The sequence below is a fragment of the Notechis scutatus genome, chromosome 3 (genome assembly GCF_049901735.1).
Source record: "Notechis scutatus isolate UNSWTSFEM ecotype Mainland chromosome 3, rNotScu1.2, whole genome shotgun sequence".
In the NCBI taxonomy this organism is placed as follows: Eukaryota; Metazoa; Chordata; class Lepidosauria; order Squamata; family Elapidae; genus Notechis; species Notechis scutatus.
Genome location: NC_142011.1, coordinates 183,466,401 through 183,490,859, shown reverse-complemented (window position 1 = coordinate 183,490,859; position 24,459 = coordinate 183,466,401). Strand labels below are relative to the sequence as shown.

The window sequence follows — 24,459 nt, the reverse complement described above, 5'->3', positions numbered from 1 at the left end:
GATGCCACCACCACACTTCCACATAAAAAGCAGATTCACACCCACACAGAAGATGAGACACGACCACGGACCAGAAGCCGCACTGCAGCTGCATCACTACCCACTTCAAACCCCTCCGAACCATACATGAAGCAAACTGACCCCCACCATGAAGATGCGGCACGACCACAAACTCGAAGCCAAACAGCAAGATCACAGCTCACCAGCTCAAATCCCCCAGCAACTAAGACTAACCTGAGCACAACCAAGCCCACACCTGAACAGAACACACCTCCAGCCAATCAGAACACGGCCAACCCCCCAACCAATCAGATCACAGCCAAACCCCCAACCAATGAGAACACACCCCCACCCAATCAGAACACAGCCAAGCCCCCACCCAATCAAGTCACCCCCCACTAGCAGTTAAAAGGAAGAAGCAGCTGCAAGCTCACATCACTCTGAGAAGCACAGAGCAGAAGACACAAGCCTGAAGATGATGAATGAGACTTCATCAAACGTTGCCTAGGTACTTCCAATCTTACGCGGGAGAAAACCCGAATAACCAAAGATCCCATATATATATATATATATATATATATATATATATATATATATATATATATATATATATATATATTTGTTTGTTTTCTGAGGTTCTCAGCGGTATTTGTATGTGGATCTTTGGTTATTCGGGTTTCTCCGCGTAAGATTGGAAGTATCTAGGCAACGTTTGATGAAGTCTCATTCATCATCTTCAGGCTTCTGTCTTCAACTCTGTGCTTCTCTGAGAAGCACAGAGTTGAAGACAGAAGCCTGAAGATGATGAATGAGACTTCATCGAAACGTTGCCTAGATACTTCCAATCTTACGCGGGAGAAAACCCGAATAACCAAAGATCCATATATATATATATATATATATATATATATATATATATATATATATATATATACACACACACACACACACACACACACACACACACACACACACACACACACATATATATATAAAACTTGAAATTGATTCAACAATAGGCTGTTAAATCAATGAACAAATGTCAATCCTAAACACTCATGCTCCATTCAACACATCTCCCATTGTTGATATTAGTGTTAATATTAATATTAGTAATATTAATAATTATGCATGTAGATTGATCCTAAACCATTTTGCTTTCCAAGCTGCTTCTGCATGGCAAGGTCCTTTATACATGCAATCCCCTCACTGCAAGGATGAAATTGAAAAAAAAAAGTGATTTTGCTCATCACTAATCTTTTTTTGGCCACTCTGGATTCCACTGAAAAGTATTAACTGCCTTTTGTTAGGCTTTAAAGAGATGATGTTTCATCCAAATAGCTCTATCATTAATTTGTGAGTAAGTGTATATCGAAATCTTGTTAAATCCCGAAAGTTACATTTGTCTTTGTATAAGTAATTTATTTTATTTTCTACTATGCTTTTTTGCTATTGATCTAACTACAGTTTTTTCTGCAACCAACAGGGAATTTAATAGGAATTGTCCTTGCCTCAGACAATGACAAGAAGGGGTCTCTTAATTCTCGCCTGCAGTTCAGCCTTTTGGACCAGACCCCCAAAATCCCACAAGATAATCTCTTCCGTATCGAATCGGGAACTGGGGCAGTCCACTTATTCAAATCAAAATTAAACAGACAAGTGGCCGAAACTTACTCTTTGAAGGTGAATGTGACAGATTCAGGTTAGTGCATCACACATTACATGTATTCCCCAAATACTCTGTTAAAGCAACATGGACCACAAGATTGTCTACACCAGGGGTGTCAACCTCGATTTCATTGAGGGCCGCATCAGAGTTGTATTTGACCTCAGGGGGGCTGGAGTTGGCGTGGCCACCTCAACATCACTCATGTTGGGGGCACCTGTGGAGGCTGGAGTGCACTGACAGAGAAAATGGGCTACTGAGCTCTGTTTTTTGTTGCGACTGCCTCCTGCAACACTTTGCCAATGAAAACGGAACTCAGAAGGACCCATGTGTGGCCGTCCCAAACCCTGTTTTCTCTGGCAGAGGCACTGCAGGCCAGTCCTTCAATTGTTTCCAGGGTGGCCCCATGGGCCAGATCTAAGGCTGGATCTGGCCCCTAGACCTTGAGTTTGATACCCCTAGTCTACACTCTCTCATCTATACTTCTTTCATTTCTTCCATCCATCCCTTTTCACTCCTCTCCCTTTTTCCTTTCATTAAGAGCTGCACATGTAAAAGCAAAATTATAAATCTTTTATGTGCTCCTTTTAAAAAGAAGGTGTCCATAAGATATTGTCGAAAAGGGCAATATGGCACTGTGACTGAAGCTCAACCTACAACTCCAGGCCCTCAAGCTCCTTATTATAGCCCCAAAATACCTTTTGACCGTGCTAGTCAATTTCATGGCAAGATTGCTGAAAATTGGCATTGCAGTTTCCTTCTGTGTTGGAGCCGTGAATATTCAGACATAAACTCTAAAATAAAGAACAGCATTAAAATCCTGATTTATTCCCCTTGAAATAGTAATAGTAGTAGTAGTAGTAGTAGTAGTAGCAGTAGTAGTAGTAGTAGTAGTAGTAGTAGTACAGGTAGCCCTTGACTTATGATCAGTTGTTTAGTGACCGTTTGAATTACAATGAAACCCAAACCTAGATGGCCCAGATTCAAAGTTCTGACGGCTGCCCACCCTCTCGCCACAGTCACATAATCATATTTTGGGTACTCGGCCACCAGCAGGGCCCTGCATCCCCAGGATGGCAAGTTAGGGTTTTTTTTCCCTTTGGCAAAAACCAGCAATTACTTCTGATTTTTTGGCAAAGAAAAAAAAAGAGCCCATTGTGGAGGAATGAGTTTGCTAAACAATCACAGTATTTCACAACGACCATCAAAAAGTCTTAAAATTGTGTTGGTCATGTGAGGAGCTGCTTAATGACTGGCACATCTTATGACTAAATTCCAGGTTTAGTACTGGCTATAAATTGAGGACCGCCGGTATTCTTATTTGTTAAATGTATTTCTTGTTTTTCCTACAAGAAGTCAAAGCAATGCACTTTATAACTTGCTTCTCAGATTCCCCACATATATCCCATAATGGCAACTTTTGGTAGGGTGAATTAAGAGGAAATGACTGGTGCAAAGTTTATTCTTGAGCTTTCAGAGCTGGGATGAATTTGAGCTTGACTCACCCTGATTCTACACCTATGAAGGGCTATTAATTGTTGTGGAATATTTTAACTATATTTTGATGCGTCTAAAAGGTTTGAAAATTTGTTTTGTGCAAATCAGCTCACATTTGATTTCATTATATCCTTTTCCTTGTAGTTTTCTCAACTATATGTGATCTGCAAATTCAAGTCATTGACATCAATGATAAAATCCCAATATTTGAAAAATCAGATGTGAGTATCTTGTTAACTGTTTTTGCCTTCACAAGAAATTGGAAAAATATCAAACTTTTGGTTTGATGGTGTCCAGGGGTGGGATTCTATCAGTTCGCACCTATTCGCTAGAACCGGTTGTTAACATTCTAAGCAGTTCAGAGAACCGGTTGTTAGAAGAAATTACTGGCCTAATCCTGTAAGGAAGACAGGAAGGAAACATTCTGGTGTTGCTTACAGAAACTGCCTCTCCATTAACCCTTATTACATTCTTGGCAGGACTCGACTTCCTGTCACAGGAATGTCTCTGGAGTTTTTCTTCCCTCCTTTGCTGGTACTTTGCTTGTGTGGAGTGACCATTCAAAGTTACAATGGCACTGAAAAGAGTGACTTATGACTATTTTTCACACTTACGACTGTTGCAACATCCCCACAGTCATGAGAGGCCAGGCGAGGAGATGTGTGCCTCGATGTAAGTGATGTTGAGTTGGCCATATCCAGCCAATAACATGACCACCAAGCCATATCCACCCAGTCACATGACTACCAAGCCACTCCCACCACCTAAGCCATGCCCACAGAACCGGCTGTTAAAATTTTTGAATCCCACCTCTGACAGTGTCCTGTTCCGAGATATTTGCTTGGCATGTACATGTTGATGTTGCATATCTGTGGCTAGTTAGGTAAGTCTTTCCCAAGCTGATTCCCAACAGATATTTTAGGACTATAATCCCCAGAACTTCCAGCAACAGACATGTAGAATGGGAATTTTGAAAGTTGTAATCCTTAACACTTCTGGAGAAAATCAAATTACAAAAGTCTGCACAGGAGCTCAGAAGAAACTCAAAGAAAAAATGTTGTTGATTTTTTTCATAAAACGGCTCCACTATTGCCCTATTCTCATCTTGGACTGGTAGGATTAACACTGTCTAAATCATACCCTTTGAAGTACATGCTTACTAGCTGAGTCATGAAAGGCTTCATACTATGCTGCTGCTGTCCATGCAGCTTTAATAAACATGCCACTTAAAGACTATAATTGGTAGTTCCCAGGGGTGGGATTCAAAAATCCCAGCAATCAGTTTGCTGCCCAGTTGCTGGGTGGGTGTGGCCATGGTGGTGTGGCCTACCAGAACTTCCAAAGGACGATTTTTTGCCTTTCCTAGGATCCGGAGGCTTCCCTCGGGCATCTGGGAGGGTGAAAATGGTCTCCCCCAGGCTCCAGAGGGCCTGCAGAACCCAGAAACAGGCCTGTTTCTAGACTCCCAGAACTTCCAGTTTGGCCCATTTTTTGCCCTCCCAGAGCCTCTGTGCAGACCCTACACTTACCTGCATCCAAAATGGTAACGGCGGGGTGGGGTGGGCAGGGCCAGCCAGTTGGTTCAACTACCAGTTTGGAGAACCAGATGTAAATTTAACATCTGGTTCGCCTAAATTGGTCCAAACCGGTAGAATCCCACCCCTGGTAGTTCCCTCAGCTGTGAAAATTCTGCTCCAACTGGCACACACAATGTTTTGATTACTCCATGCGCACATCTTTTTAGTTTCCTGTCAGTTAACTTTTTATTTTTTAAGTTGCCTTTATAATAGGGGTTCCCAACCCCTGATCCACTGACCAGTATTGTTGAGAGGCTTGTTGAGATCAGGGCAAGTGGTGGGTGAGTATGCAAAACTCCATTTGCACAAGCGGAGGGCCTGCACAAAAAACTTCCCCTCCCCACCACCACTGCTGTCACTGGTTCATAGAGTCTGAAAGGTTGGGGACCTCTGCCTTATAACTATCATTTGATTGGTTGAGCAGTCAACCTATAGACCTGAAGGTGGCAGCAAAGAGTTGTAGGAGCAACAAATTCAGGGGTCAGATTCTACCGGTTCGGACCGGTTCAAGTGAACTGGATGTTAAATTTACATCTGGTTTGCTGAACCGGTAGTTGAATTGACCAGCTGTTCCTGCCCACCCTCCCTGTCCCTCCTAGGAATCTCCATGCAGCCTGTTTTGGATGTAGGTAAGTGCAAGGTCCGTGCAGAGGCTCTGGAAGGGCGAAAAATGGGCCAAACCAGAAATTCCGGAAGTCCAGAAACGGACCTGTTTCTCGCTTTTGTATGCCCTCCGGATTCTGGAGGAGGTCATTTTTGCCCCCCCAGAGGCCCGAGGGAAGCCTCTGGACTCTGGGGAAGGTGAAAAACAGTCAAAATGGAAGTTTCGGAAGTCTGGAAATGGGGCTGTTTCCAGCTTCCGGAAGGCCTCCAGAGCCTGGGGGTGGCCGTTTTGCCTTCCCAGAGGTCCAAGGGAAGCTTCTGGACCCTGGGGAAGGCAAAAAATGGCACTCCCGAAAGTTCTGGTGGGCCATGCCCACCCAGCAACCGGGCAGCAAACTGGGGTTGGAAGTTTTGAATCCCATCCCTGCACAAATCCAGTCTCCCTTGCATCTAAATGAAATCATAGAAGAGATCCTGAACCCTGAGATTAAATGGAAGAGGTCCACACAGCACATTTGCTGAATCAACTGGAACCAAACAGTAAACTCTAACCCAAAGTCACCTAAAGTCTTCTTCTTCGCGTGTCATGAATTGTCCTGACGGAAGATCTTGAGCATGAATAATAAAAAAAAGAAAACACCATTTTCAGGATGGAGAACTTTAAAAAATCAGGCTGAGGAGATGTTTAGTGGAGCATCATCACACCAGAGCAATGAGGCTGTCTGGAGATGGTCTTAGAATGTTGTGCAGCAGCAAATTATGATTTCAAATTATTCCATCATAAAGCTCTCTTCAAAATAGCCAGTTCTTTTTAGAAGTGTTATTTCTTCTTTTCTGTTCTATTGTTTTATATTTATTGTGTTTTGTTTTTCACTGTAGTATGGCACTGTGATTGTTGCAGAAGATCGGAAAAAAGGATCCCTTATATTTAAAATTCAAGCCACAGATGATGATGAACCATTCACTGGAAGTTCTCAGATTATTTACACCATCACAAAGGGTGACCCAAGTAATAGTTTTAAAATACTGACTGATCCAGAAACAAATATAGGATCTATTATAATTAACAAGGTGAATGAATGTCATTTCATTTATTGTTATATTACATAGATTTAATTAACATTTTTTCAAGGCACAAAGCAGTTGAATGACTAAGAAAATATCTACATTAATTTGAGAATAGCAATAGGATGTCTGTATGATACCTACAAAATCTCCAAATTTAAGAAAATTGAGAAAAAATGTCTTTATATGGTTGCAGTTTTGCAAGAGATTAAAATCTTATGAGATTCTATTTTCTTTTGAGATCTTGTGTGTTTTAAGGCCAAAATGCTAAATGACATAATGAATGCTTCCACATTTACCAAACCCGAAGTTGCAGATTTTTGGAGAATAGTTAAAAACAATACACTTAGAGGTGTACCCAATAAAGCAGTTTCTTCTCCCTAACTCCTCCAACTATTTTGAAGGCAGTCATGTGATAAACACAAACATCTTTACTTACAGTAAAAATAAAACACAGCCATATTATTTTATTGTCTTGGAATACCGAGAGAACATGGAGATGCCACGTGCTCCCTTGAGGAGACTAAAAAGAAAACTCAAAAATCCAGTCAATCAAACCTTCATCTCCTAGATAGTACAGACCTGAGAAAATGCCTCTTGTACACCTCAATATCAGGCATTTCCCACAAGTAGGCAGATAGCCAAAAAACTGATAAATTTAATCCTAGGTTGCAGAAAATGTAAATAGTCTTTCTAAAAATTTGACCTCTCTTCTGGCAAAATCTATTCAAACAGAGAATGGTTGCCAGTAAAAACAAACAAGCAAGCAAATAAATAGATGTTTGGCACTTTAGCATTTTTGACCTTAAAACTGTCCGAGATGCATTTGATCTGTTTTGTTCTGAATAAGCAATGATCATTCAGGGTACCCAAATTGTACAGTTTCAGTTGCTGCTGTCAGGTAAGCTCTTTGTGATCTACCAAAGAAGGAAAACCCTTTGTTCAGTTTACCCTTAGATTAGGCCACCTGAACTAGTGGGGGTCTAGTTCAGGGCCTATTTTGAAGTGGCCTAGCTGCAGATGATGAAAAATTGTAGTGTCCTAGAATACTTCCTAGAGGATAGGAAGTTGGGGAACTCTATATATATTTCAAGAAGATAATGTTTTCTTCTGGTGTAAGTTCCTGGTGGGCTGTTATCCCTGTTTTAATTTCACCTTTGCTTTTGTAGGGTCTGGATTTCGAAACAAATTCAGTGTATAACCTTACAATCAATGCTACTAATCCTGAACCTCTCGTGGACGGAATAAAATATAATTCAAGTTCATCTACTTTCTTGCTGGTCCTTGTTATTAATGTGGAAGAACCACCGGTTTTCCTCCATCCCAGCCACATAGTTATGCTTTATGAAAATGTGACCATTGGTTCCAATGTGACAACCATAAAAGCTTTTGATCCAGAAGGATACCCAATAAGGTAAAGGCAAAAATATATTTTTGGGGTGGGGTGGGGTGGGATTAGAGTTGTACTAATTGCATTGCTGAATCCAATCCAGAAGATCCTCCTGCTTTCTTGCCTTGAAAGAACCTCCTAAAATGTTATATTGTATTTGCATAGCCTGTTTAATGTGACTGTGTGCATTTTTTGGATGAACATAAAATATTGTATCACCAAAACATGATACAAGGTTGGGCTTGTCATCTAGGATATTTATCCAGAAAAACACCACTGAGGATTAAAAAGAGCCAAACTTAGCACGTGCAAAAGTAACCCCTGTATTACTTAAGTATATTATAAAGATGTCAGTTTCTGTAGGCAGAAAGGGCATAATCCAGATTAGAAACCCATCATAGGGCTACATGTATAAACCCAGGGGTGGGATTCTACCAGTTCGGACCGGTTCATGTGAACCAGATGTTAAAGTTAAAACTGGTTCACCAAACCGGTATTTCAACCAACCGGCTGGCCCCACCCACCGCTCCCAGGAGTCTCCACGTGGCCCATTTTTGATGGAGGTAAGTGCAGGGTCCACACGGAGGCTCTGGGAGGGGGAAAAATGAGACTTCTGGCTTCCAGAGGACCACCAGTGCCCGGGGGAGGCTGTTTTTACCCTCCCAGAGGCCCAGGGGGAGGCCTCCGGACCCTTGGGAAGCAAAAATGGCCTCTCTGGGCTCTGGAGGCACACCGGAAGCAGGAAACAGGAAGTTCTGGTAGGCCATGCCCACCATGGCCACACCCACCCAGCAAACCGGGCAGCGAACTGGTTGCTGGGAATTTTGAATCCCACCCCTGTATAAACCTGAATCTAGACGGCATACATTTTTTCATACTCATGGCTTGATTTTTGAGTGGTGGGACAGAAAAAACAAATGGCTTTATATTTAATTCAGCAGTATAATATATACAAATCTATTTCAAAAACCTTATAGTTTTATTAATTAAATATACTTCATATGATTAAATGCCATGTTAGATCTCTGCACATTAAAAATGTATTATGATTGAAAAAACTCTGAATAGGGGTTGCACCCAAGGTTATGGGGGGTGACATCTCCCCTAAAACTTCATGCTGTATTTCACTGGAATAGTAGAAGAATTTTTCAAACACTTGTTAATTTCCTGTTGAAAACTGTTGTCCACTGAAGCTTCTCTTTGCAACAAAGAATGTGACTTTGAGGAGGATGTCCCTTTTTATAATACTCAGTATTATAAAAAAACCGTCAAGATCATAGCCACATTCATGCAATGTCTCTTGGTGCAGGAGTCTGATTGCATAGTGGTGGCTTTTATCTTGATTTTTTTTCAGTGCCCCCATCTTCTACCCTATTTCCATCAAAAACTTGTAACAAAAGATGGGAAATTGATTCTCTGTGATAAGAAAGTTGAACAAATGGATCAAAATATGTTGCTTGATTGAGAGACTGTTTGCTTTGCAACAGTGATCACAGTTATGAATAAAGCACCAGGATAGAAACTGGAAGACCCTGAATTCTAGTCCCACTTTAGGCACAAAGCCAACTGGATAACCTTGGTCAATCACTCTCTCTTCGCCTTAAGAAGCAGGCAATGGCATTTGGAATCATGCCAAGAAAGCTGCAGGAATTTGTCCAGCAGTTGTCAGGATCCAACATTCAACAACTTCAATCCTTGAAGACAAAAAGAGGGGAGGGGAGGGGAGAGGAGAGGAGAGGAGAGAGCTTAGATAGATAGACCATTTGCCAGATAAAAACGGCTCATCTATTCTTATGGGCAATGAACAGGGCTAGGATTCCAAAAGCGATGGAAGGAAAATGCACAAATTGATGCATGCTACTGTTGAAAATGATGCTTTTTGGCTATGTTTTTTTCTTATGTCTTATTTTCCTTGTTGCAAGGTACTGGCTGAAAAATCCTGACAGGAATTGGCTGGAGATTGATCCTGTCAATGGCCATGTATACACAGCTGCCCCACTGGATTTTGAACTGTACAAATCCTACATAGTAGACATTGTTGCAACTGAACAAAGTAAGAAAGCAAAACTTTATCCTCCAAGGAGACCTTGGCTGTTTGAAAGGGCCTTGGCTAAAATGCCTCCTAATAGGTTCTATGTTTGATTTTCTCCGTATATGGCGACAGTGGCTCGGAGAGTCAAGTTATGCTATTTAAAATTATCTATATTCATATCAATGTTACATTATGTATTTTAGAATTACATATATATTTAATATGGCAGCTTGCACTGCCTAGAAAGTCAGTCCACAGCAGATGCGCGTGCTACTGGGAGTCTTTACCAGGGCACTGGGATGTCATTGATGCCAAGAGATGAAGGTGGTATCACCAGTCTTGGTCTTGTATTGATAGGTATTTTAGCAACTTATAAACTTGAAATGGAGTAACTCACAGCTTTAAATAAACAAGTTGGCAGCAATGGGGTTATAGATGAGACCGGATCTCCTCTTCTCCATTATGAACTAGAAATTCGTTATTCATTATTTCCAGTGTCAGGATCACAGAGAGAAGTGTTTTTCTGTAAAGATCATAGCAACTACCGTATCTTCAACCTACAAAACAACTTCTTAATTTTGAAATCTGCCCCTTAGCTCTGTTCCTTTTTGTAATGTTTATAAGCATTACCAACCAGCTATAAATTTCTCAAAACAAGTTTTAAAATATCTCTTGCTCTATTCAAATGTACAGGTGAAGCATTTAAAAGCAGTGTTACACAGCTGATACTGCATCTCTTGGATGTCAATGATAATCCTCCATATTTAGTAAACGAGAATGTGTTCTTGTGTCACCCACTCCAAAACGACAAGAGTGCAAAATTTGAAGTTGCTGATCCAGATTCAGAAACTCCAAAGTTTACATACTCCCTCATTGGCAGAGAGTATGAGGACAACTGGATCATTTCTAAAGTGGATGGTAAGTATGTTTGTGATAACACTAATAGCACTTAGACTTATATACTTCTACACAGTGCTTTATAAACCTCTCTAAGTGGTATACCGAGTCAGCATATTGCCCCCGACAATCTGGGTCCTCGTTTTACCAACCTCAAAAGTATGGAAGGCTGAGTCATCCTTGAGCCAGTGAGGATCAAACTCTTGGCACACAGTAGAATTAGCTTGCAACACTGCATTCCAACCATTGCACCATCATGGCCCTTTTAAGCTAGTTCCTACTTACGCATAGGTTTTATAAAATTTTATCTTTTTTAATATTCTAAATCGTCCAGATTTACTTTGTGGTAAGACGAGTGGCTAATAAATGTAAATAAATAAATAATAAATAAATAAATATTAGCTAGATAGGTAGATAGATGGGAGGGAGGGAGGGAGGGAGGGAGGGAGGGAGGGAGGGAGGGAGGAGAGAGAGAGAGAGAGAGAGAGAGAGTAGAACCTCTGGTCACAACCATAATTCATTCCATAACTTCATTTTGGAAATTTGGTGCTTATAAAAAAAATGGTGCGGAAGAGGAAATTGGCAGGGGGAAAAAAAATTGGTCATGGTCAGAAGCGTTCATGACCAGAGGTTCTACTCAATCTACTGTAATAAATAAATAAATAAATGGCATGTTCTGAATTTTTGACTTGCCCAGCCCAAAAGGTTTAACTGTCTTTCTGCCTATTTCTTAAGATTTGATAGATATTTCCTTCTCTTGTCTCAACCTGGTTGATACATGTTTAATTGAGACAAGAGAAAAGACAAGATCTTTTCACTGGCCACTACTAAACTCTGGAGCTATCTTTGGAAGCCTGGTTAACATCCTTTCTATTGGTATTGCATTTGCCTTTGAGGTTTTTTTGAAAGTATTCGCTCCATACGCAACATCAATTTTAGAAGTTACTATGTCCTGCTTCCATTAGTTTGATAATATTTATTAAATATTATTAAATATTTTTGTCAATGTTTTTGTCAATGTTTTGATATTGTATCTTTTTTTCTATTTTTTTTTAATTCTTAAACACTTAACGTTTGTACTAAATTTAAACATTGTCAACTCTGTGGGTGAAAAATATGCATTGGAAGATTAATAGATTTCCAGTAGGCTACAAATCTTTATATATAAAAATGACCAGACAAATAATTAAATAACTAAATGAATGCTGAATTCAGCCATATTGAAATCTGAGCCAGTGAAGATTTGATATTTGTTTGGATCTGGCCAGAAAGTGAAAACCTTCTAATACTTTAATTATTTAAATTAAATTATTTAAGTTTTTGCTAGTCATTATGATCATTATAATAATCACACTATCATCATCCTATTTGTTTTGTCAGACAAACATGCTTCCATTACCCCAAGGAACTTGAAACTTGAACAGAAGGTCTATGAGGTGCCACTGAAAATTAGTGACAATGGAAGGCCACCAATGGAAGCTGTTGTCAATCTGAAAGGTATGCAGGCGAAAATGTCCCTCATTCTGCTTTCAAAATTTTATTTTTATTATTGCAGATGCAAGAGTTTGTCTTATAATGGATCTATGTTTTTTTTTTTTATTACAGTGGATGTGTGCAGGTGTGTCGATGACAATAGCAGGTGCTTTATAGAAATTGAAAATCCAAATTCATTCCCAACAGTAGGAGCAACAATTGGCATACTGGTTGGTGTTCTAGTAGTTATAGGTAAGTGTTTGTTTTAAATACAGAATAACAGAGTCGGAAGGGACCTTGGAGGTCTTCCAGGCCAGCCCCCTGCTCATGCAGGAAACCCTATATTATTAATTGATATACCTACCAAGAGTTGAGTTGATGTCCATGGGGCTTGTATAGAATAAAATAAAATAGAATAACAGAATTGGAAGGGACCTTGGAGTCTATCCAACCCTCTGCTTAGGCAGGAAACCCTACACCATTTCAAACAAATGGTTGTCCAATTTCTTAAAAACTTCAACTATTGGAGCATTCACAACTTCTGGAGGAAAGTTGTTCCACTGATTAATTAATTAATTAATAGTCCTTAACTTACGACTGCAATTGAGCCCAAAATTTATGTTAAGTGAAACATTCATGAAGTGAATTTTTCCCCATTTTACAACCTTCCTTGCCTCAGTTGTTAAGTGAAGCACTGCCATTGATAAGTTAGTAACCCAGTTGTTCAGTGAATCTGGCTTCCCCATTGACTTTGCCTGTCAGAAAGTCACAAGAGGGGAATCACTTGGTCTTGAGACACAGCAATAGTCAGTTGCCAAGCATCTGGATTTTGATCACATGATCATTGGGATGCTGGAAAAGTCATAACTGAAAAACAATCATAAGTCACTTTTTTCAGTGATGTTGTAACTTTGAACAGTCACTAAATGAACTTGTCAACTCATAAAACATTTTTATGCACGTTTTATAGTTGACAACAGAAAGAAGGGGGGGAGTTTCAAAGAGCAGGCAGCACTGTGGAATTGAAAGTACATTCCATTCATATTTTCTTCAAAGACTGATTAGATGACTAAAGCTTCTGCCGGGCAAAAATCTAATTGAAGAGCATGATTAATGACTCTTGGCTATGGATGTTTTCTGGTGGATGGTATACCCAGAGGGGTGGTGGGAAAAGCAGGATCAAGGGTGACAGTGAATTACATATCTCAGAGTTGGCTACGCCCAGTTTAATGCCAGACGTAGAATGTTAACTTCAAATAAATCCTTTTAAGTTTTGGGAGTGTGGCTCGAGGCTCATGATTTAATTGGAGTAACTGCTGGAATCCCGACACTTGTAAGTAAGGACTTTGTAAGTTGAGGGCTACCTGTATTCTTTTCTATTGGAAAAACTGATATTACTGCAATACTATATTTGCAAAATAATACAGCATTTTTCTGTACAATATATAACTCTAGGCAGGCAATAAGAAGAGATTGGACAGTCATTTGTCCAGAATAATATGGGGTCTCCTGCATGAGCAGAGAGTTGGACTAGGGGTCGCCAACCTTTTGGACTTCAGGGACCACCAAACTCATAATTTTAGATTCCAGGGACCACTAACTGGTTCTGTGGGCGTGGCCTAATTTGTGAGTGTGGCTTGATGGTCATGTGACTGGCTGGGCATGGCTTGTATGTAAATATTATAAACATTTATATAAATATTGAATTTTTTATAAAAAAAGAACAACTTTTACCCAAAATCAGTCAAAGCAGGCAGATTGAGTTGCTCACAGAATCATTCAGTGATCTATCTATCTGACATCAGCTAGCTCAGTCTCTCAAATTTGCTTGCCGTGAGTCTGCACTGAATTTGCTTGCAAGCAAACCTTCAGTCTTAAGGGAGGTTCGGCTGTACTTACAAGCAGAATCAAAGATCTAAAAACTATCGAGAAAGCAAGAAATTCAACCATTTCCTGCTTCCTAGCTAGTCTAAATCTCCTGGCACAGCAGAACAGATGATGGTTGGAAAAAGGAAAAAAGAAATTTAGCAGGCAAGTTTACCAGGTAAGGAGTGAGTGGGCAGGGAGGGTTCCCGCGGGCCATGTGGGTGGCGCAGCCTTGTGTTTCTGCACAGCCTGGATTAATTGCTTTGGGGGGGTGCTCTGGGGGTGAGATTTCTCTGCGGCCCACCAAAATTTTCTCACGGCCCAGCACTGGGCCGTGGCCCACCGGTTGGCGACCACTGGCACTAGAAGACCTCCAAGGGTCTTTCCAACTCTGTTATTCTGTATTTTAACATGTTGCTTATATCTGTACATGTCTAAATGTTTCATCTTGACTCTATTAATTTATTCTCCAAGTGCCAACTTTCTACAGTTAGATAATAGTTATTGTGTTTAGCCTGAACTAGACAATTTGATAATACTAGAAGACACTGTACTGCATCCCTTTCCTGGAGATGGAATGAGAATTCTCTGCGATTTTGAAAACACATAAAGGAGCCAGGATGAATGATAGAACTATTAAAGAATTTGCCCTTTCAATATATAAATAAATAATAATAATATTTAGACTATAGATATGTTTTTATAAAGATAGTACTTGTGAAAATAGATTGAATTAGCCAACATCTGGATTTTTAATGGAAAAATATTTATAATTCTTGAATGACATAAAACAGGCTGACTTTAACATTTGCCTGAGTGGTAGATCCAGTCCCCAGTTTGAAAGCAAGAGTGACCATAGACTCATTTTATTGTATTTCTTAGGCAGGAACTATTGAAATCATCAAGAGTTACAAGAAATAAGCAAAAGCAAAGTGTTCCATATTTTGAGCTTGAAGGCCTGAGACCCAAACCCTGAAAGCACTTCATTTGAAAAAGGAGTGTATTCTTTGCAATTCTTTTCAGTTTGCCTTTGTTGTTGTCTGCATAGAAACTCAGAACAGGAAGTTGCCAGCAGCTTAGTTAGGTCAGAACAAGATCAGTGCATTTGACAAGGGAGGGTGAAAGCAGATTCTAAGAGAAACCATAGCTAGATTCAGAGGATGTGGTCAGAACAGTACCTAGAAGCTTGTTGCATCTTGCGTTGAGGGGCAAGCAGGGGTCTATATGGTATAGGTCATGCTAAGAACACCTGAACAGCACAATGTCTACATGCTGAACAGCATCACTTACATACATGCCGTATTGATAAGAAATTTGTAACCAACCATTGTATTTGTCAGGATTCCAGCGATCACCCTAATTCAATCATGAGCCTCGAGCCAAAAAACTTCAAAGAATTTATTAGGAGCCGGCATGACCTATATGAAGCCAACTCTGGCATATGTAATTTACAGTCACCTGTGACCCTGTTTCCCCCCTCCCCCCTGAGTGTGTCATAAATCAGATTCTCCAATTAAACAGTTCACAACCTGGGTGTCATCAATCACATTCTCCAGTTAAGGAATTTCCCAGGCAAAAGCTCCAATAACTTAGCTACAATCTTTTTGAGATAAGATTGGAATGTGCTTCTGAATTCATTTGCCGTATGCTCCTTCAGGTTCCCTTTCTTTCTTATGGCAACTTGGAAACAGGTATGGAAATGTTTTCAAATTTCCTATAACCTGAGGTATAAAAATAGAATGCCAGTCCTGCTCAGTGCTCCCCCCACAGCTCTTTGCTAACAGAGAGATCCTTATTTTTGATCAGAAATAAAGAGATATATTTCCACTTTCTTCAAGCCTGTGTTATTGAATGGCACTTGCGCTGGGTAAATGTACAATGGATTGGCTCTTGGCCAACAAGCTGACAGCATCAAGAGATGCAGATAAAATAACTGCATCTCGAGAACACAAGCCTAGTACTGTTGACCTGGGCCCTAAAGACACAGTATATGTGCAGATGGCTCCCCTGGCCTCAGATACTTGCAGAGTCATGGGAGGTCACCAGGAGAAGCACCCAAGATCCCAAGTCATTGGAGAACATGTGGCATCTTTAGATCCAAAAGAACATCTTTAGCTATTTCCGGTAATTTCTACTTCTTCTTATCTTATCTATGGTGCACCAAGCTCTCTGGGTAAATCCGGCACAACAGTATATAGTACATCTGTCATGGTGGATGTTTGTAATTACTTGACTAGGTAATTACTAAGGTAGACTGCCATTCATGGGATGAATGGTTGCACTGATGAAATGATACTATTAATTTCTCCAAAGCACCTGAGGGCAGGAAGAGGCAATGGGTGGAAACTAATCAAGGAGAAAAGCAACTTGAAACTAAGGAGAAATTTCCTGACAGTTAGAACAATTAATCAGTGGATCAGCTTGCCTCCAGAAGTTGTGAATGCTCCAACAGTGAAAGTTTTTAAAAATATGTTGGATTACCATTTGTCTGAAGTGGTTAGGGTTTCCTGCCTAGGCAGGGGGTTGGACTAGAAGACCTCCAAGGTCCCTTCCAACTCTGCTATTCTATTCTATTCTATTCTATTCTATTCTATTCTATTCTATTCTATTCTAATTTGGGCCTCCAAAATGGCCTTCACAGTGGTGTTGGTTGTAGAAAAAAATAGACAGGTGTTGATTTCCATGGAAGGATTATTGCTCAATTGTAGAACACAATTGTTTTTGTATAAGGACACTTCCAGGCCCAGCAGGCCCTTGCAACTTTAGTGAAGAAGATAACAGATAATCAGAGTTGGAAGGGACCTTGTAGGTCATCTAGTCCAAGCCCCTGCCCAAACAGGAGACCCTACACCATTTCTGACAAATGGAAGTCCAATCTCTTCTTGAAGTGTGATGGTGCTCCCACAACTTCCGAAGGCAAGCTGTTCCATTGGTTGATTGTTCTCACTGTCTGATGGTTCTCACTGTTCTCAGATGTTACGGTGTAATTTTCTTACTGATCAGGTTTGACTCTACTTAACTTTTCAAGTTTGATTATTATCTAAATGTTGTCTCTTAACTAGGTTCATGTTTAAATTAAGAACAATGAAATTAAGTTGTAGTTGTAGTTATAATTAATTTTGTAATAACAGAGAAACACACCACTATATTCGGAACCATTAAACTGATCATTGAGAGTTGACTTCATATTTGTGAAAATAACCATATCAAAGGTTCTGAACTTAATCTGGAGACTACCATCTACTTAGGCAAGATATGAACCCATTCAAACCCTGGTTTAAGACCAAATTATAGTAGATATAATATATGTTCCTTAGGATACAACATTTATTAATATTATGTACATTAATCCCAAGTGACTGTTAATAAGATTGTATTGTTATGAGAAATTGGAGGAAGAGAAATGAAGACCAGACAGAAAAACTCAAGAAAGAGAAGGCGAGTCTATGGGCAGTTTATCTCATAAATGGAAACTCAGCTCAGGTTACAAGAAATTTGGGAAGAAATGCTCTGAATCACTCACAGACTCCGCCTTAATGAACCAGGAGTGAGAAATTCCTTCTACCATTTCCAAGATTTTGTATTTATTTGCTGTCTAGTATTAAAGGTACCTTCCTGAAATCTGTGTAGTTGTATATAGCCTGACAATTGTTAAGGCTATTCTGGGACACACTTAATGGAGAATAAGCTCTGCTGAACATGAGATTTTAATTGAGTAAGCACACAGAGTGTAAGCACGGTAGAAGTACTATTTGCTTGTGACATGGTTGCAAAATATGGTTTTGCGTAAAGCAACTTTCCTGGACCTAGTACCTTTTATATGTCTTAGGTGATGAGACCCATGATCCCCAGCCACCACAGACCATAGACTGAACTAGCAGGGAGCAGGGGAAGAGGTAGGATATATCTAGAGCAGGGGGGTCAAACTCGATTTCACTGAGGGCTGCATTAGGTTTGTGTTTCACCTCCGGGGGCTGGAGGGGGCATGGTCAGGGTGTGTGTGGCCAGATTGACATCACTCGTGTTGGGGGCAACTGTGGTGGCCCAAGCACTCTGCCAGTGAAAACAGGATCCCGAACTCCGTTTTCAGCTGGAATGGCCTCCTGAAACCCTCAGCCAGCAAAAAGGGACCTTGGAGTTCTATTTTCGCTGGCTCCACGAGCCGGTCCTTCACTGTTCCCAGGGCAACCCCACGGGCCAGATCTCTAGGTACCCTGCAGGTCAGATCCAGCCCATGGGCCTTGAGTTTGACACCCCAGCTCTAGAGGGTTCTAGTTTGAGAAAAAACTGAGTTGAATATAAATTAAATTTATTTTCCTGTTTGTTTGTTTATTTAGGTGTCATCTTGGGACTAGTGTTTTTTCATCTTGATCGCAAAAAGAAGAATGAGAAAAACATTACACCTATTGCCATCAGGAGCTCTGAACTGGATGCCTTGACTTAAAGGATTCAATGAAACTGCACATTCATGTTTTTCCTGTTCTCATTGTTGATATCTCCTTTTTAAAAAAATAGATTTTATTAAAACAATTTACATAAGTAACAAGAAATACTTTCAAAAAAAGTTAAAATACAGGGAAGAAATGTGAAAAATAAAAAAAAACAAAAGAAAGAAACAGAAAATAAAAGAACAAAAACATAGACACACAGATACACACACACACACACAAATAAAAGAAAAGGCTTCTAATCTTCCTCTTGTTAGTTATACATACAATTCTAATCAAACCTCTCTCTCCAGGATTTCATCACACAGGTAGTCCTCACAAACATTACTTAATGACTGTTTGAAGCTACATTGGTGCTCTAAAAAGTCTTATGAATGGGCCTCACACTTACGACTATCACAGCATCCCTGCAGTCACACGATCAAAATTTGGGTGCTTGCCAACTGACATCAGAGGTGGTATTCAACAGGTTCTGACCAGTTCTGGAGAACCGGTAGCAAAAATTTTGAGTAGTTTGGAGAACTGGCAAATACCACCTCTGACTGGCCCCGCCTCCATCTATTCTCTGCCTTCCGAGTCCCGGGTGATTCGCTGGGTCTTCTTTTGTTGCCCTGCACAGGAGAACAGAGCTGGAAAGCAGGGATGGAGAGGGAATGGAGATTTTCAGTATCCTTCCCTTGTCATGCCCACCAAGCCATGCCCACAGAACCGGTAGCAGTGGTGGTATTCAGCCGGTTCGCAACGGATCAGGCAAACTGGTAGCAAGAATTTGGCGTGGGTCGCCGAACCGGTAGTAAGTTCTGGCTGGCCACACACCCCACCCGGTCGCCCTTCTGCCCGATGCTCGCTCACCCCGCTCGCCTGCCTGACATTCGCCTAAGGTATGTATTTCTTTTTTCCCCCTCCCGATAATCAGCTGTAGATAAGATCAGTTGTGCTGGGATTCCCCTTGCTGAGGCCCAGGAAGGCAAAAAATGGAGGGAGGAGCTCAGCCCCCCCTCTTTTTTGCCTTCCAGAGCCCCAGAGGAGCCTTAGGGGAGCAAAAATGCCCCCCACCCCGAGACTAGGAAGCTCCCAAAAACAGGTGGGGGCTGCAAAAAGAGGCACGCCCACCCAGTCACATGGCCACACCCACCAAGCCACGCCCACAGAACCAGTAGTAAAAGTTTTTGAATCCCACCACTGACCGGTAGTAAAAAAAAATTGAATCCCACCACTGACTGACATGTATTCTGATGATCCTAAGGTCCTAGGGTCATGTATCAATATTTGTAACCCTCCCGGGGGTTTCCATCAAACAAAGACAATGGAGGAAGCTGGATTTACTTAACAACTGCAGTGATTTACTTAACAATTTCAACAACAACAAAAAGTCATCAAATCAGGCACGGCTCACTAAATGACCATATTGCTTAGTGATGAAAGTTTCAGTCCCATTGTGGCCATAAGTTTAGCATTACCTGTAATTCCTTTCTTTATATAGCTTATTCCTTCTAACCATCAAAATCATAAGTCATTAAAAAACCCTTTCCTACACAAAAGGAAGGGGATTGCCAACTATTTATGAATGTCAGTAACAAAGTTTCTCAAATTAAAAAAATGTCAATTTCACCAATCATTTTTTCATGAGGGGTAGTGCTGAATCTTTCCATTGTTGTGTATAATCTTGCTGTAACCATATATTGAAGTAATCTTCCATGATGCTTTCCTGTTTATTCATCAGTCCTAAAAGCAAATGTTCTGACTTCAATGAAATATTAATCTTTTAAATCCTCTATATTGACGTATTTATTTTAATCCTATTTTTAAAGCTTTTTCATACGTCCCCTAAGCATGATAAAACATCTCTTCATGTTACTCATATTTCCAACAAACTTTTGAAATGCTTTTATACATTCTAGAAATGTTTTTGGCATTACGTATCAACCATACATCATTTCATAAATATACTTGTTTGATCATACCATAATTTAGCCACATATATTTCCCACTGATAAACATTATTCTAGGCAAAACATTTATTTTTATCACATTTTTTCTTAACAATGGCAATTTTAATTGTTCCCATCTTAACATGTCCTTCTTAATTTCATTCCATGATTTAACATAATTATTTTGAAATATACAATTCATATTCATTACAGTAATACTTCTACTCCCTGCTGTGGGTCTTCCAAAACTAATTCCAGATCATTTGCAAATGCCCTTAGCTTTAATTATTTGTCAAACATGTACAAGACAACAAGTATAAGTGTTGTGTCCCTGACTAGCTAAGTCTTCAACCTGGTCCGCATTTTGAGCGGGACCACCGACTGTTCCCATTGGTTGGTGCCGTTTGACAGCAGACTATATAAGGAGCTGTCAAACGGCATCAACCGGCTCCGGCTCCAGCCAGCTGGCTGCCAGCCCAGCTGGGCAACCACGATAATCTGTTACTGCTTCAAATAAAGAAACGTTATTCTACAGCTCCTGTGTCTGCCTGGTGTGTCCGTCCAACCAAACTCAACACTGGCGACGAGGATGGGATAGACAGAAGAGACACCCAGGCAAGACAGCTGAGCTAAGTCACTGAAGATAGAGCTGAAGCCACTGAATGTCTGGAGCCGCAGACAGTCTCTGCGCGCGCCAAATTTAAAGAGCCTCCTCAGCTGAGGAGAAAGTCTCCCTGACTGAGGAGAAAGTCACTGCCTGACAGGCCCTGTTGCGTGCACCCTTTTGAGGGCGCGAAGCTGAAAGTCTCCCTGACTGAGGAGAAAGGCACTCTAGCCTCCCGTGCGAAAGGCACCCCCGTTGGCGCTACCAAGAGCGCAGAAGTCTGAAAGCCTCCCCAGCCGAGGAACAGACATCGCCCGAAAGGCACCCCCGTTGGCGCTACCAAAAGCGCAGAAGTCTGAAAGCCTCCCCCAGCCGAGGAACAGACATCGCCCAAAAGACACCCCCATTGGCGCTACCAAAAGCGCAGAAGTCTGAAAAGCCTCCCCAGCCGAGGAACAGACATCGCCCTCAAGGCCCGTGAAGGCCGGCGAGACTTCCCCCCGTAGAGCAGGCATAGAGCCGCCTCCCGTGCCAAAGGCACCCCCATTGGCGCTACCAAAGCGCAGAAGTCTGAAAAGCCTCCCCAGCCGAGGAACAGACATCGCCCTCAAGGCCCGTGAAGGCCGGCGAGACCTACCCCCGTAGGGCAGGCATAGAGCCGCCTCCTGAGCTGCCGCCTCTGCCGCCGCTGCGGCCTCCGTTGCTGCCGCCTCTTCCTCTGCCGCCGCCACGCCGGCCGCTCGCCGCCGCAGCCTCCGCTGCTACCAGCTCTTCTGTCGCCGCCGCAGCCGCTGCCCAGCTCTTCTGCCGCCGCCGCGTCTCTGCCGCCCACCGTGGCCTCCGCTGCAGCCGCCCCGTCTGGGATGCCGCTGCCTCTTCTGCCGCTGAGGCCTTCCGCCGCCGCCGCGCGGCCTCTTCAGCCTCCTCTGCCGCCGCGCGCCTCTTGGCCTCCTCTGCCGCCACGCGCGGCCTCTTCCGCCGCCACTGCGGCCTCCGCTGCGCCGCCTCTTCTGGGCGCCGCCGCCTCTTCTGCCGCTGAGGCCTTCCGCCGCCTCTGCCGCAGCCTCCACTGCAGCCGCTCCCGCCGTGGGCGCCAAGCGCCTCTTCTGCCGCTGCGGTCTCCGCCTCTTCTGCCGCTGAGGCCTTCCGCCGCCGCCGCAGCCTCCCTGCAGCCGCTCCCGCCGAGGACGCCAAGCGCCTCTTCTGCCGCTGCGGCCTCCGCCTCTTCTGCCGCCGCGCGCTCTCCGCCGCCGCCGCCTCCAGCCGCCACCGCCGCGCGCCTCCGCTGCTGCTGCCTACTGTTCCGGCCGCCGCTGCCGTTTTCCGCCGCTGCCGCCTCGCTCCGCCGCCGTGGCCACGGCCTCTGCTGCAGCTGCCTCCCGTCACCGCCGCCGCCCGTTTCCGCCGCTGCCGCCTCTGCCGCCGCCGCGCAAGAAGGCTCCTCTGAAACGGCTGCGTGTGAATGAAGCGGGAAAGTTTCCCCACCTCGGCAGTCTATTGCCTACTCCGTCCCTTGTTTTAGGGAGCGCGAGGGAGCGGGGACGACACTGAGGCGCTGTAAAAGCTGAGGAGCTCCTGTAAGCCAAAGGAGGAAGGCAGGCTCCCAGTTTTCATTTTGGGTGACTAGGGGAGCTATCGAGGGGAGGGATGGGAGACCTGTGGAGGTGAGAAGCTGTCAGATGGTTCCTTCTCCCTCTGCCTCCCTTTATTCCCATCTTTGAGGGGACTTGAGGCTTCCCAGGCAATATGCTACTAATAATGGTCAGAGCTTGTTTGGAAAATCAGTGAAGGCCAGTTTATTATTATTAGCTAGGTGGGTAGGTTGGATGGTCACTACCCTAAGGGTTGGTTTGTCACTACCCTTGTCAGTAGCTGATCAAGGAGGTGCGCACCCACCATTAGAGTCCTTCCATGCACCCACCTCTAGGGTTTTTCCCACCTGGGCTTGTATTCCTTGACAGTAGCACTACTCTCCCCAGGGGGTAGGGTTGAAAGCTAGGTAGGTGGGGTGCCATTTTTTGGAAGCCTAGTGGATAGGTGCGCAAAGCAGCTACTAGTTCAATTTTATTATTTGTACCATTGTATTCCCAAAAGGCTGGGCAGTGCATGCCCTTAGCTAGGGGAAAGGGGTGTTGTGTCCCTGACTAGCTAAGTCTTCAACCTGGTCCGCATTTTGAGCGGGACCACCGACTGTTCCCATTGGTTGGTGCCGTTTGACAGCAGACTATATAAGGAGCTGTCAAACTGCATCAACCGGCTCCGGCTCCAGCCAGCTGGCTGCCAGCCCAGCTGGGCAGCCACGATAATCTGTTACTGCTTCAAATAAAGAAACGTTATTCTACAGCTCCTGTGTCTGCCTGGTGTGTCCGTCCAACCAAACTCAACAATAAGTATGAACATAAACAAGAACAAAGGAAGTAAATACAGATAAATGGGGACAGTAAGACAGGGACGGTAGGCATGCTGGTGTGCTTATGCACGCCCCCTTTAAGGACCTCTTAGGAATGGGGTGAGGTCTATGGTAGACAGTTTGAGGTTGAAGCTGTGAGTGGTTGAGGCTGTAACAATGGAGTTAGGTAGGGCGTTTCAGGGGTTGAACACTCCGTTCCTGAAGTTGTGTTTTCTGCAATCAAGTTTGGAGTGATGATAATTTCAGTTGATAAAGTCATGTCCTGGACCTCTACATTATCCTCTTTACAGATGTAATTAACTTTCTATTCTGTAAAATAGTATTCATTGTTTGTTGTAAAGGTTCATCTTCAAAATATTTATGGTAAGAGGCCAGCAGAGTATCTAGACCAAGTTTTCCTATTACAGTCTTCTTAATAGCTTCACAAACTTTTCTTATTTCTATAGGTCCATTCAAAATTTGTCTCTGTAGATTCACTCTGATCTATATGAAAATCAGTAAGTTCTGTTTATTCACCCACTTTTCCCATAGAAATTATCTGACCTTTATATAAAGTAGAATAATATTGATGAAACAATATTTGCATTATCTGTTATTTCAATATTTTTTCTTGTAACTTTATTATCTTTCTTTTCTTTTCATAATTTATATGCCAATCATTCCCCTGGTTTATTTGAAAATTTAAAAAATGCTGTTTTGCATAATTTATCTTTATTTCCATCCTCTCACTGTTAACAATTGTCTCTGTAGAAGTTAATTTGGTAGACAATAGTTGTCCTCCCTGGGGATTTTTAAAGTTGTTCTTCCTTTTTTCCCCCCATCCCAATTCACTTGTATTTTCTCTTTACTTTTCTTTTAAATTCACTTTTACATTACATACAATTCCTCTTACAATTGCTTTATTTGCATCCCAAACCTCTCTTACTCCTGCACCTTTATTCAGAATTATTCTCAAAAAATTCTTTTAACTTCTTTTTGCAATCCTCCACAACCGTTTCCT

At 42.2% G+C, this 24,459-nt stretch overlaps 1 protein-coding gene across 2 annotated transcripts in view; it reads left to right on the top strand.

Annotated features, from left to right (window-relative positions):
- The window catches only part of CDH17 (cadherin 17), a 49,986-nt gene extending 31,225 nt beyond the window's left edge, over positions 1–18,761 (top strand). The window contains exons 9-17 of one of the 2 annotated variants that reach the window (XM_087962007.1): positions 1,487–1,702; positions 3,308–3,384; positions 6,223–6,414; positions 7,578–7,822; positions 9,721–9,851; positions 10,524–10,748; positions 12,108–12,224; positions 12,333–12,452; positions 18,404–18,761. In XM_087962007.1, the coding sequence (XP_087818133.1) occupies positions 1,487–1,702; positions 3,308–3,384; positions 6,223–6,414; positions 7,578–7,822; positions 9,721–9,851; positions 10,524–10,748; positions 12,108–12,224; positions 12,333–12,452; positions 18,404–18,510 (1,430 nt within the window). In that variant the 3' untranslated portion in view covers positions 18,511–18,761. The remainder of the gene's footprint in view (positions 1–1,486; positions 1,703–3,307; positions 3,385–6,222; positions 6,415–7,577; positions 7,823–9,720; positions 9,852–10,523; positions 10,749–12,107; positions 12,225–12,332; positions 12,453–18,403) is intronic. The other variant, XM_026690862.2, reaches the window with a different exon arrangement.
- Positions 18,762–24,459: the final 5,698 nt, after the last annotated feature.